Source organism: Mus caroli, chromosome 13, assembly GCF_900094665.2.
Source record: "Mus caroli chromosome 13, CAROLI_EIJ_v1.1, whole genome shotgun sequence".
In the NCBI taxonomy this organism is placed as follows: Eukaryota; Metazoa; Chordata; class Mammalia; order Rodentia; family Muridae; genus Mus; species Mus caroli.
The window spans coordinates 71,479,864-71,493,363 of record NC_034582.1 but is presented as its reverse complement, the minus strand read 5'-3'; the positions used below and the strand labels follow the sequence as shown (position 1 = coordinate 71,493,363).

General features: G+C 37.4%; 1 protein-coding gene across 1 annotated transcript in view; it reads right to left on the bottom strand.

Moving 5' to 3' along the window:
- Positions 1-13,500, bottom strand: part of Mctp1 (multiple C2 and transmembrane domain containing 1) — a 594,489-nt gene that overhangs the window by 201,870 nt on the left and 379,119 nt on the right. The window contains exons 9-10 of the mRNA XM_021180105.2: positions 8,085-8,271; positions 3,405-3,498 (exon numbers count right to left, since the gene is read on the bottom strand). Coding sequence (XP_021035764.2) covers positions 3,405-3,498; positions 8,085-8,271 — 281 coding nt within the window. The remainder of the gene's footprint in view (positions 1-3,404; positions 3,499-8,084; positions 8,272-13,500) is intronic.

Here is a 13,500-nt window from a genome sequence, read left to right as displayed (position 1 = left end):
ACACACACACACACACACACACACACACACACACACACACATACACACACTCCTCAGTTGGTCTTTCTGGTCCCATAATCTGGCCAGTTTTAGGGAACATGTGATTTCATGCTGGAAAGATCATTCCCCAGTGAACCAGACCAGACAGCCCCTGGTTTGCTTTGATGGTACAGAGCAACAGTAACCTTTCTCTGGGTAGCTGACTTGAATACATTGTACTTGGAAGTATTTCCAGTTACTCAAACATTTTCCCTTAAAAGAATTTAGTGCATCAAAGTTTCAAACCTTAGTGCCACTTTCTCAGGCTGTGAAAGGCTGTCCACAATTTGACTGAAATTTCAATCCACTCCTGTGCTGTGCTCAATGTGTGCATATGTGTGGGAGTTGTAAATTGAGGCCTTAACCACCAGAGTTAATCTCTTTTTTAAATCTGTATTAACCTTAATGATCTGAAGTGCACTGGCCAACACTGGGCTATTGAGACAGAAGAAAAAACTCCCCTTGACTATCAATAGTTTATTAGGGGCTTAACTGAAGTGACCTACTGTAGTTGTGTTCTGCCGAACAAGGCTATAGGCTTTTTGTAGAAAGGGAAGGAATTGAGGGTTTCATTAAAAAGTAATTTGTGCTTTCTACTCACTCATTCAAAGAGAGTCTCAATTGCTCTCTATTCACACAGAGTTAATACAGTACCACAATGTTTCTCAATGAATGTGTTGTAACAAAAGAAAAATTTTACATTTTGAAAGGAAAAAATTCTTTGTAACTGTAGTAAGATTGATAGCTACTTAAAAGATTACAGAATCTTTCTTCCCTGTGCTCATTTAATGTTGGAATATTGATTAAAATTGTGCTCAAATTATGTGGCTGTATGCTGCAATAATTAAAAGCAATTAAAATATATATGAAAGTTGGTCACGTGTAAGTTTGTCTTGTTAGGTTTCTTTTAGAAAAAGTATTCTGAAGCCAAATATCTTCTAACTATAGCTTTATTTGTACCAGGTCAAAAAATATTCCTGGTTTAGCATAGAGAATTACTCATGATTTTAAAATCCCCTACAATATTGTAGATCAGTGGTTTTTCAACCTGTGAGTAACAACGCACTTGGCAAAGATCTATCTCCAAAAATATTTATATTACAATTCATAATGGTAGCATAATCACACTTATAAAGTAGCAATGAAAATAAGTTTATGTTTGGGGGTCACCACAGCATAAAAAACTGTATTAAAGGGTCCTAGCATTAGGAAGGTTGAGAACCACTGCTCTGGATGGATGCTCCTTTGAAGACTTGAAGATGGAAAAATATATTTAATCCTATCTCTTTACTTTTGTTTCACATTAGGCATAGCCTTGCTGTCATGAACTACTAAGATAGATGCCAACTTTTTGAAATTCTATAAATAAAAGACAAAGCACATGAAGAGCTTATTTGTGCTCAAAACTGTTTATAATTTCACAATTAAGGTTATTTAAATTAATGGTATATCCAGACATTTTTTACTTAAATAGATGGCCCATAATTTTTGCCACCATCACAAATGTCATAAAACCCACAGAAGGTCAAAGGATGAGCAAGGTCAAAGACTAAGTTATCCATTTTCCCCTGAATAGTTCAACATCTCTCTTGTTCAATCCAGAGCCCATTAGATTATAAGGTCAGCATGGAATGAGGAATCATTAGATTTATATCCTTAAAACTGAAGGAAAAAATTGAGATTCAGCTATGCAGGAGCCCTCAAATTAATGTTCACTTTATCAAGTAAAATTATATTTCATTGAATCTCCAGTGGAAAGGCTATTGTTATTCACATTTGACTTATATAGAACCATTAGGGAAAAAAAATCTCTATTTTTTCCAACTTTGAAAGTACGTGTACTTTAACTTCCATAGTGGCATACAGGCCAAGTAGGTTAACCTAGTTTGCATATTCATGAAGTTTTAAAATCAATGACAGCTTCTAAGAGGAGACAAACTTATACAACTGTATTCAGCTTGAATAATGTCAGAGAGTAAGCATTGGAAATAAAGAGAATATAAATCATTCCATAAAATTTATTGTGCTTATTAATTCACTGATAACTATACAGGAAACCAAGTTTTAAGAAAGAAAATAAATAAACTCGCCACTCACAAGTTCCTATCACTAACAGCTAAGGTAGCGCATGCTCAGAGATTACAGCCACCCCTAGTCCTGCTTCTATTTATGCTTTTTAAAGTCATTTTGTCTTCAGTTAAAGATGAGTTGATGATCATCTTTTCAAAGAAATGACAAATCCCTATATATTTATTTCTGTCACATATCATACTCATTTGATGATATACACATGCTAAAATTTTAAATATTGCTATTTTGGAATAAACATCTGCTGTTTAATTTTGAAGGGAATTATCTTTTTATCTGCTTTCAGTTCTACTGAATGAATTAAAGAAGGACACAGAGATTTGCAGATAGTTGGATGGTAAGAAAAGCATTGTATTTGCTTCAAATAAATCTATAAGGGTCATTGTGCTTCACATTTAGAATTATGTGCTTATTACTACAAATAATAAGCCAATGTGCTACAAATAATAAGCCAATGTGTTCTAGCATAGTGAAATTGCCATGGAACTGGTAAGTCAGTCCTATCTTACTATCCAATTTGAGATTAAATAACTCAATGGTCCTACGAACATCTCTCAGATCCTTACTGAATCACATGACAAATTAGTGACCATAGCCACATACAGAGTACTTAACTCTGCAGCTGCATGATATAAAAGCCATCATCTCATTTGTTACTATGTTGAAAACACAGTGATAGTAAAGCTAGAGAAGACACAAAACTGGTTTTGCTGTTCTTACACACCTATGTCCTGGATGAAAAGTAAAACATAGACAAAGTTTAGATACATAATTATTTTTGTAGTATGGTGAAGAATTTGTGTAACTAGGAAATTATAGCAGCAACCCAAATATGAATCATTCATGGTAATTACTGAGCCCTCCACCACTGATCTTTTCAGTGAATGATACTACAGAGTCCATGAGTATTTGACTCAGAAGTGTGAGAGAAACTGGTGACAACCGACAGGAGATGGCTCTGTGATGCTCAGTACGCAGGAATGAAAATCCCCGGACATATCAATCCTGTTACAGTAATTAAACTTTGGGAGGGCAATAATCCAGAAGTTATTTTGACTTTTGTTATTATTTTTAGTGTATGACACTGTGTTTAAAATATAGAACTGTGTAGGCAACTGGGAATTATCAAGTCTTTTGTGAGTTCAACTCTGCATCTTTCTATTTAAACCATTGACTTCAATGATTCACTCAGATAAAATTCAGAGCTGGCGTATTCTATCACACAGACATGGCCCACTTTTTGATATATACAATATGAGAATTACATCATTTTCTACCTGTGACATCTGCAGCCATCAAACCTTCTGCTCTGATGACTTTCACCTGGAGAAATCCCACGTCTTTTAGGTTGTTAAATATCCTCAGTGGGCTCTGAAAAATCCAAACATGGCCATTAGGGGAAAAAGCAAAACAAAAGAAGCCTCAAAAAATATGCTTAGAAAATACTAAGTTTTCTCAGCATGTTGTCTCAAGGGTCAAAGAGTCATTTGTGTTTTTCCAATACAAATTATACTACCTGTGTCAGGAATGCACACATATGCATGTGCACATGAGAACATGCACTTGTGTACATGGTCATGCACATACAATTATGTAATTAGTGATGATGATTTTTTGAAATAAAAATACCACAATTACTACCTATAAATAACCCTCAGTAAATGCTGAGCAATGAGCTACAAAGCAAATCTCTCCAATGGCTTCTCTCAATGTCTTCTATTAAAGCACCTCAAAAAACCCTGCCATCTGTAAATATGATAGCTTGAAGATTATAATAAACAATGCTCTCTTAACTGATTGGTTATATGACACTCTTCAGACATAGGGAGCTGTTGAGAATGTTAGTACTAAACAAATTATTTTTCTACCATTTTATTCTTAGTGTTTAGATGAGGAATAAATTATCTAAAGACTTTGCTAATAGTTACTTCAAAGACTTACATAGTTTTCTAAAACTTCTAATGGAGGCATTTTAAAAAAATAAATCAAGTTGAAAAATAAAATTCAAAGGTAGCGAGGAACTTTTCTTAAGTTTATATTTGTATTTGCTATAATGTACAGAACTGTGAAAGTTTTGATAGAACCAGATAATAAAAGCTATTTCACTTAACAAATTAACTGTGGTATCTTAATAAGCATAGTGCCTGAAGAAACTGAAGGGGGAATGCTAACGTAAAATGACCTAGAACTCTATAGAATGAGTAAATGCAACAGAATTCTAGAACACTGGTATGCATTTTGTTTACATTTCATTTTGGTTTTCCTATGGTAAGGCCACTGCCTCTAATGAGCACATTAAAGACAATTTCGCACCTCGTTTAAAATGTTTCATCACAACATAGTTTAATATGCTTCTGCATAAAAAAAAACTTATCTATCAAAATGTTGCTAGAGTAAAAGCAGTCTCATTAGTGTATTACTCGTGTTGGGTACAGGCAAATCAAAGCTTGTTCAATATGAACTTTATCAGTCCTGGATGGCTAGTCCAGGATTATTTACACCGAAGCTATGCCCTTGGTATTCTGAGAGAAAGACAGAAAGATAAATGTGTATCTCACAACATGACTTTCTAAAACAGTACTCAACACAAAGATTAGCTCTTAATCTCTGCTATAAACAACTGTTTACCACCAAAATTTTATTTAAAAGGCTCATTTGGCTGGATTTAGTTTAAATGCACTTGTGTCTCTTTTTAAATCCCTACAAATCAAATGTTTATCAGTGGGGACCTTAGGTAGCAGGGCTATGGTTCTGATGTTTCCAGGTAATGCTGTGTCCCACAGCACTGATAAAATTGGCCCAGGGTCTTATCTCAGAGCTCACTCAATACAGTAAACCTGGTAGGAATTCTCCCCTAATGATGGGGAAAAGTTTGATGGAAAGGGTTTGGCACTTTAATTTTTCCAAGAGTGATTGAAACCAAATTTCATTGTGACTAAAACAAATATTATCAGTCAGAGTCATTTCGCTCTGGGATGCTGACGGGACAGCCACAGCCACACTGAACTAGGGTTTCAGTTCTGAGCCCCAGGTTCACATTTAGAGGGAGGGCTGATTAGAGCCTGAATGATTCATTCTCCCAGTCACCTGACATTTGACAATTTATTGAAATTTCTATTGTTTAGACCAGTGACACATAGATTATAATAAAAACTCAAAGAAAAAGCAAATAATATTAGTTTAAAAATTAACTTTATGAAAAGCTTTATCAAGGGTTATTCCCACATAGTTATTTATGGATATTTTAGGAGGTCTCAAAACCTGTGTGGTTTTTGAAGCTAGAAAATTTCCATAGCAGAGGAATCCATGATTTGCTGTGAATCCTTTCAGCCCTCAATAGATGGGAAAAGATTGAAATGCTCTGGAGAGGAGCCTCTTTATTTTTTTAATGAAAGGCTGTATAATATATTTTCTCTATGGCTGCAGCAGCTGTCAGAGAGAGCATCGTGGTTCAGCTCTATTACAGGAGAGGCAATACCCCATCCTATGGCACAGAGATGCTCTGAGGGGCCAGAGCTGATTGACAGCTTGTCACCATGACGTCTTATTCCATCTCTGTTATGGAGAAAATTAATGTCACAGCACCAGCCTTATGACTTGCTGTCATCTTAGAGCCGCTCACCTTTTATCAATGCTCTAAATAACATTTCAAGCCCAGCGTCTCACGGTGGACAATCCGGTCAAGGGACATTAAATCAGATGACTGTGAAATGTCATAATAAAAATGGAATGCTAACAACTTCTTCTCTAAACCAGCTCCTCTGGTTTTTAAACTGTGACAAGGAGGAGCAGGGGTTCAGCAAACCCGTTCTGAAAAGGTCAAACAGCAGCTCTTGGACTACTACCCATTACTACCCGCCCCTATTGACCTTCCCTCTTCCCCTCCCTGCAAAGGCGAAAAGAACAAGAAAATGGAATTAGCCACCTTTTCAGAATGTGCTGATCAAATAGTAGCTCACACAGGAATGTCTGTTTAATTCGTGAGGTTTCCCTGTTGAGCAATGACAAGATTCTCTAGAGCTGTTTAATATCAGAGCGGGGCAATTCATTACATTCTCTACCCTGACCAGTACCAAATCTAAACGAAGTCAAATTCTTAAGTTTAACCTCAACTTTAAATATGCACACACAAGTACACACACACACACACACACACACACACACACACACACACACACGCACAGCATGCGCATGTATTTTAGAAGAAAAAACGCTGGGATAATTCACTAACAAGTTACTTCCTCTATATGTTTCTTCAAAACAAGGGATATTTTAAACCCAGTATAAAATCCATTCATTTCATAATACATAAAGTATAAAATCCTTTAAAACCGCCAAGACGTTGCTCTTTGTCCTTGCAGTGCGGTGAGTTAACACTAATATAGCGCATGCGCTCTTCTGCATTACCGCTTCTTGGCAAGTATGTCTCTAGAGGGAAACAGGAAGACCTGTGCCTGAAATCCAGGGTTACAACAAAGCATATTTAAACATGATTTAGCTTTTAAATAACGGAATATTTATTAATGGAATGGAAATAGCTGTTTAAAGTAAATCTATTCAACAACAACAAAACAATCAACAATAGGTAGATTACTTCTAATTATGCAGAGAGCACTATCATTTTCATACATGGACGGTATCAAAATAGTGATCCAGTAACCACAGACTGAAAATGCCCAGATGAATTTTCATGTTAAGATAACAATTAATTCCTTCACAGTAGTTTTAATTCAGATGGCTCATTTCCCAAAAATAAAGAATATATTTTAGTAGAGTATCAAAATGTGAAATCGTTTTCATAATTGCAATTATATATTAGAAGATACTACACAAAAACTTAGGCGCTTAGGTGGTTTAAAAATATACACTCTTTAGCCCTGCTAAGTCACCTCTCTCTATTAAGCCGTTTATGATAATACTATTGGTGGATGAGTTGTACAAGCATTAGCAGACAGCTGATTCAGTGGAGATAGCCAGAATAAATTTGCTGAGGCGGACATCCTGCTAATCTGTTTGAAGAATATTGTAGAGCATTAGCACCAGCACTTCATGTTATCTGCACAGCCTGATAAGGTACATCTTTATTAAATTCAGTTATTGAAAGGATGTCAGTCAGCAAATAGGAATATTTTTTAAAAAAGCCATTCTTTGTTAGTCAGAGCTTGGTTTCATGGCTGAGTGTCTAGAGGAGCTGTCTAAACACCTGGCAGTGCTGTACAATACAAGCTTTGTGATTTTAAGTGGAAAAGCTTTCCCCTAGCTCCATGGGTACCAAGCCTTCATTGAGAGACAATGGTGGAGCAAGAGCTCCCCTCTCTGTTCATTCAGGACAACTACATGGAGGAAAAGATTCCCGCTGAGAAAGAGAAGACTGGACTGACTACTTGAAGGAGATAGGATTTGAGAAGGGTGACTATTTATTGGCTCTCTATTCTACTCTTCCACCCCACCCTCAATCAGTGGGAAGGAGGCTACCTTTTCATTGCATTTTACAGTGACTTTTTAAATTGAAGAGGTGAAATTAGGTTTTCTCGTAACATCACTTGTGGATATTGTTCAGGTCCCAACCTCTCAGTAGGCAGTAACCTCATTTTAGATTTAGAAAGACTAGTCTTCTTTACAATTACATAGAACCAAGGATTAACATTAAAGGGATATATAAATTTGAGTTTCCTTTATGGAAAGTTTTACACACACACACACACACACACACACACACACACACACACACACGATAAAAATCCAGAATATGCTTTGCAATGGGTTTTGGAGATGACCAAACTATAGACATCAATGGGCAATGCCCACTGTAGCTCCTGCAGAGCTACATGGTATCTGCATGAGCCTGTCTTTTACCCCTCAAACGCCTCCTCTGAAATATCCTTGTCAGTCTCTGTCCACTGTTTACGCCCTCATATAGTCACACTGGATTCGGAAGGAAGATCATTCATACGTACATATCTCTTTAATATCTCTTCCCGCTCCTTCTGGTCCTCCATGGAATTGACAGAGAGGTCAGAGATACAGACTGTGGCCGAGGCTGTCAGAGTGACAAGCAGAACCAGGTGGCCCTCACCCTCTTCCAGATGTAACTCCAGCTTGTGAGTTTGCTCCCTACTGAGGGAAGACAGGTCAACCTGGCACCTAGGAACAAATGTTTTGAATTAGCAAGTGGCAGTTTTCACCACATCAAACAGAAATGGGTGTGTTGGAGTCCTGTGAAAAATAAAGCAATAGAAATACTATCTGAGCCAATAGAAGAAAATCAACTGATTTTCTTCACAAAATTCTGGCCTTGGCAATAAAGCTGTTACCTTATTTCCTGTAATATACAGACTTAGGAAGTTGGAATATTATATCCTCTGATACCCGACTCATGAATTGGTGGAAGTACTTGGACCAATGCAAGCTGAAGCAAACTACCAAAAGCCTGAATTCCTATGTCACTATTTCCATTGTGAATGATCCTTCTCCCAATTCATAAATGTCATTGAAAAGTAAATAGAACATTTAAGATAAAGTTTTACATTTCGCAAATCATCCTCACAGTACACTCACTAAATTTATGTCCTCCCAGGGTAGCATAATGTGGGAAGACATGATGTATGTGCCAGTCTTCAAGTTAAAATACCTTGCATTCTTTTCATAAACATGTCAATTGATTTTGAGGAGGAAGGTAATATAGTGACTATAAGCCTACTAACCTGAGAGAATGGAGGATGACAGAGGAAAAAACATTTCAGGCAAAAAACAGGGCTGGTAAGATTGCTCAGTGGGTGAAGTTGCTGGCTGCTAAGCTTGGACATCTGAGTTCGAACTCTGGGACCCACATGATGGAAGGAGAAGGAGTAAACCAATTTCTACAAATTATCCTTTAACACATATACTGTGACACATACCAAAAAATGTATTAAAATTAAGAAATAGCCAATTATCAAAATAAATGTTATCAACATATCATAAATTAGATGAATGCCTATCAGGAAGAGCTAAAATTAAATTCTTATTTCTTCTCATTCTTCACTCCAGCAACTATTTAAAGTCTTCAGAGATTGTACCTGAATTCAAATGTGTCTCTTACAAGATTTTAAAACATGAATCAAAGTCTGACATTCAGTGTTTTGTGTGTACAACATTAACAATGACATTAATTTAGCATATACCTTGTGGTCTAGTATGTGCTAAATGCTATTATTAAGAGAGTTTGTAATTAGTTTGTAACACTTCTGGGAAGACAGCTTCTCGATGCTAGAATAGGTACCAGAAACCTCACTGATTCTGATAATACAGCATTCAGTTCTAAGCAATATCACTAATTCTCCTTAATGGTAAAATAAAATAAAATAAAAACCCAAAACATATCAAATGCCTTATCTAACATTCTAATTGCGATTAGAATGAAGTTCTCAATAACATCCAGAGTAATGTGAAAGCTAAAACACACCAATGAATAATAATCACTCAAAAAAGCAATCAAAAGGAGAAAAGAAAACAATTTTCGTGATCTTTCCAGCACTGGGCACACTGCCTGACCCACAGTGCTTTACTGAATGTGAACAACTCTCTGGCTTGGGTCAGGAGTAGACGCTAGGTCACTGAATGGACTGTGATCAGGACAGAATGTTGGCTGAGTACTCTTGGGACCAAGAAGGCTCTTTTATTCAGGTTTTATTTTTCCCCACATGTACTTCCCAGGCCTGTCCTTCTGTAGTCTTGTAAGGGATGCTGCCTTGCCACACACAGAAAGGAAGGCATGGGACCAACAAGCCTTCCACACAGTTCCCTTCCAAGCTTACAGCCATGCACATACTGCATGAAGATTACTCTTCCTCTCGTTAGAATTGGGGAAAGTGCTCTCAAGATCCTCTGCTGAAAAGATAATCTCAAGATAAATTGTATAGTAGCAACTTTCAGATGGAATCAGACCCATAGATTTACTGTGTGCGTGTGTGTGTGTGTGTGTGTGTGTGTGTGTGTGTGTGTTGTGGCAAATAAAAATTTAATTTTAAATATAATAATTTTTTCTTTTTTTCTTTTATTTTTTTATTAGGTATTTATTTCATTTACATTTCCAATGCTATCCCAAAAGTCCTCTACCCACTTCCCCACCCACTCCCCCACCCACCCACTCCCACTTCTTGGCCATGGCATTCCCCTGTACTGAGGCAGATAAAGTTTGCGAGTGCAATGGGCCTCTCTTTCCAGTGATGGCTAACTAGGCCATCTTCTGATACATATGCAGCTAGAGACACGAGCTCCGGGGGGGGGGGTACTGGGTAGTTCATAATGTTGTTCCACCTATAGGGTTGCAGATCCCTTTAGCTCCTTGGGTACTTTCTCTAGCTCCTCCACTGGGGGCCCTGTGATCCATCCAATAGCTGACTGTGAGCATCCACTTATGTGTTTGCTAGGCCCCGGCCTAGTCTCACAAGAGACAGCTATATCAGGGTCCTTTCAACAAAATCTTGCTAGTGTATGCAATGGTGTCAGCGTTTGGAGGCTGACCATGGGATGGATCCCCGGATATGGCAGTCTCCAGATGGTCCATCCTTTCGTTTCAGCTTCAAACTGTGTCTCTGTAACTCCTTCCATGGGTGTTCCATTCCCGCTTCTAAGAAGGGGCAGTGTCCACACTTTGGTCTTCGTTCTTCTTGAGTTTCATGTGTTCAGCAAATTGTACCTTATATCTTAGGCATTTTTAATACAGGACAAACATTCCCTGAATTAGTGAATGTCACCAAATCTGCCTGTTGCTAAGCCACTCGCTCTACTTATCCCAGTAGGTAGTAAGGATGTGCAATTCCTGTAGTTTGCTCCTTGCCAATGAAAAACCAAGGGGCAGGGAGGATCCATGATAGAGACACATACAGTTAGAATTTGAGTCAGAATCAGTCCCTGGTCAATGGGATGAATGATCCAATCATTCTCCTCTACAAAACTGTTACTGACTAACTACATTCTTGGAGGGAAGTGTGCAGTTAGCAGTGTTTCTCAGAGATGACCAGACATTTTAGTTATAGAAAACATCTCAGTTTCTAAGTATAAGTTGTTCTTATTTCAATATTGTAAACTACATATAAATTAGGGAAGCAAGACACAAGTTATGCTCTTCTAAGACAAGAACATTTCACAAATTTAAATTTAAAAACTATGACACTAGCAAAATTTAAAAAAGATAAATTTAGAGAAATACATTTGTTTTCTGCCTCAACTAAAACTTCAATATTGAATATGCTCTAGGAAGAGTTAAAGTATTCACGTGTACTATTTTGGCATTTTGACTCTCATGATTTTAGTATAAAGAACAACAATATTCTGGACATGAGAGTGTTAAGTGGCTTGCAGGTGTTCATTGTGTCTATCAGACTTACTATTTATCTAAATTTTGCCCAGCAATATGATCCCATTTTAACTGTGATTTTTTTTTCCTTTTACAACTTAGCCAAGCTGTCTTGTTAACTTGAAGATAAAATTTGCATTACAGCTTCATTGCTGAGTACTCAATCAAATGAGTGCTGGTATCGGGTGTAGCAAAAGAATTTTCCATTTCCTTTCAGCTTTTGAACAAATATGTACAAAGACAGAACCCTTGTGGCATAGTCTACTGCCCTGTGAATATAGTACTAATTGGTGTGGGATGAAGTGCCTGTATTTGGCTCACCTCTACTGATGTGTCCCCTCACAAAGGAAGGATTCATCATAGACAAACTATAGAAGGAAGTGATTATCCATAGGACCCAGGCATAAAAAATGCTTATCAAAAATGAAAATGCGAAATTATTTTTTTAAAAAATGTACTAATATAAATTCATGAACCCTAAAAATACTTTGACAGAGATGAAGAGACCAGAGTCACAGTTCCTTACTTCCAGCCCTGTTTCCCACTAATTAGTTGTATGACCTTTTCCAAGAAAACTTTCCCTCTTGAATTTCACTTGTCTCATCAGCAGCTATGAGCTAATTGAACTGATGAATTTTCAAAATCCCCAGTCTCAGGATTTGTGATAACTCTATCCATGTTTACAGCTGTGTCTTTTCTGCTTTGCAATTTCTACAAACTAAAACTTAAAAGTACATGTTTATAAGTAATGATATATTATTTCATACCATTCTTTCCCCCTTCCTCTTCCCCCGCCTCTCTCTGTCTCTCTCTCTCTGTCTCTCTCTCTCTTTGATTTATTTTTTCCCAGTCATTTCATTCAGCCATGCACTGACTCACTACTGAGTGCCCACAGGTCAGAGCCTCTTAGATTTCTAGGGGTTGCCTATTTTATTTTTTTAATTAGATATTTTCTTCATTTACATTTGAAATGCTATCCAGAAAATCCCCTATACTCTCCCCGCATCCTGCTCCCCAACCCACCCACTCCAGCTGGTTGCCTATTTTAAAACTAGGTTTTCATCTCTTTATTTTAGAACATTGAATACCACCAACTTGGTGTTACAGTAAACAAGGTTCTAGGACATCAGAGTATACTACCAAGGGTTCAGAATGCTGCACTGAAGACCTCATTTGTATTAATTAGTATATTAAAAAAAATCACACAAATTCTTTGTGCTTTATATTTATTATCTTATTACTTATTATGTATTACTTTATTACCTTATTATTTTATTTTAGACAGAGTATCTATATGTAGTTTTGGGTAGCTTGAAACTTGTTATATAGACCAGGCTGGCTCAAGCTCAGATATATGCCAGCTTTTGTGTCCTGAGAGAATGCTGGGGTAAGGTAAGCACCATCACACCTAGCTCAGCCCTCCTCATCAAACAGGAATTCAAGGGAAAACGCCTTCTCTTAGCTAGAGTTGTAAGAGCAGAAAAGACACAAATACTCTGAGAAGTTATAATTGCTTTTTTGTTGCACAACTGCCTTCACTTTTGTTTTCACTCTAAAGTATCTGTGCCCAAACCCAACTCACCACTTATTCAGTCAATCAAATAATATTATAGTCAAATGAGAATGAACACTGAGGGAGACTTCAGAGACATGTTGCTGCATTCCAAAAAATGAGAATATTGAGGTGCAGAGATGAAAGAGCTGAGATCATATTTCTTAAAGTCTATGTCGGAATATATAACACATATACATTTAGATTTGTTAAACACACACAAGAGAGACTCTAAATGTCAGAAGATCCTGGGCAGATGTTATACAGACCCTAAGAGAACACAAATGGAGAAATCAGGCCACCATCCCAGCCGGAGGACAGAGGTCTGCCCAGCAAGGGAGCCCTCTGCCTCAGGAGCAGGGAGCACCATCTTGGTTCCGGGACTCCGCCGAACTTAGGAACTTAGTCTGCACAGGTGAGAGTGTGCACCACAGAAGCTGACAGCTTCTGTGACCTGCCAAAGCAACACAGCATCTGGGAA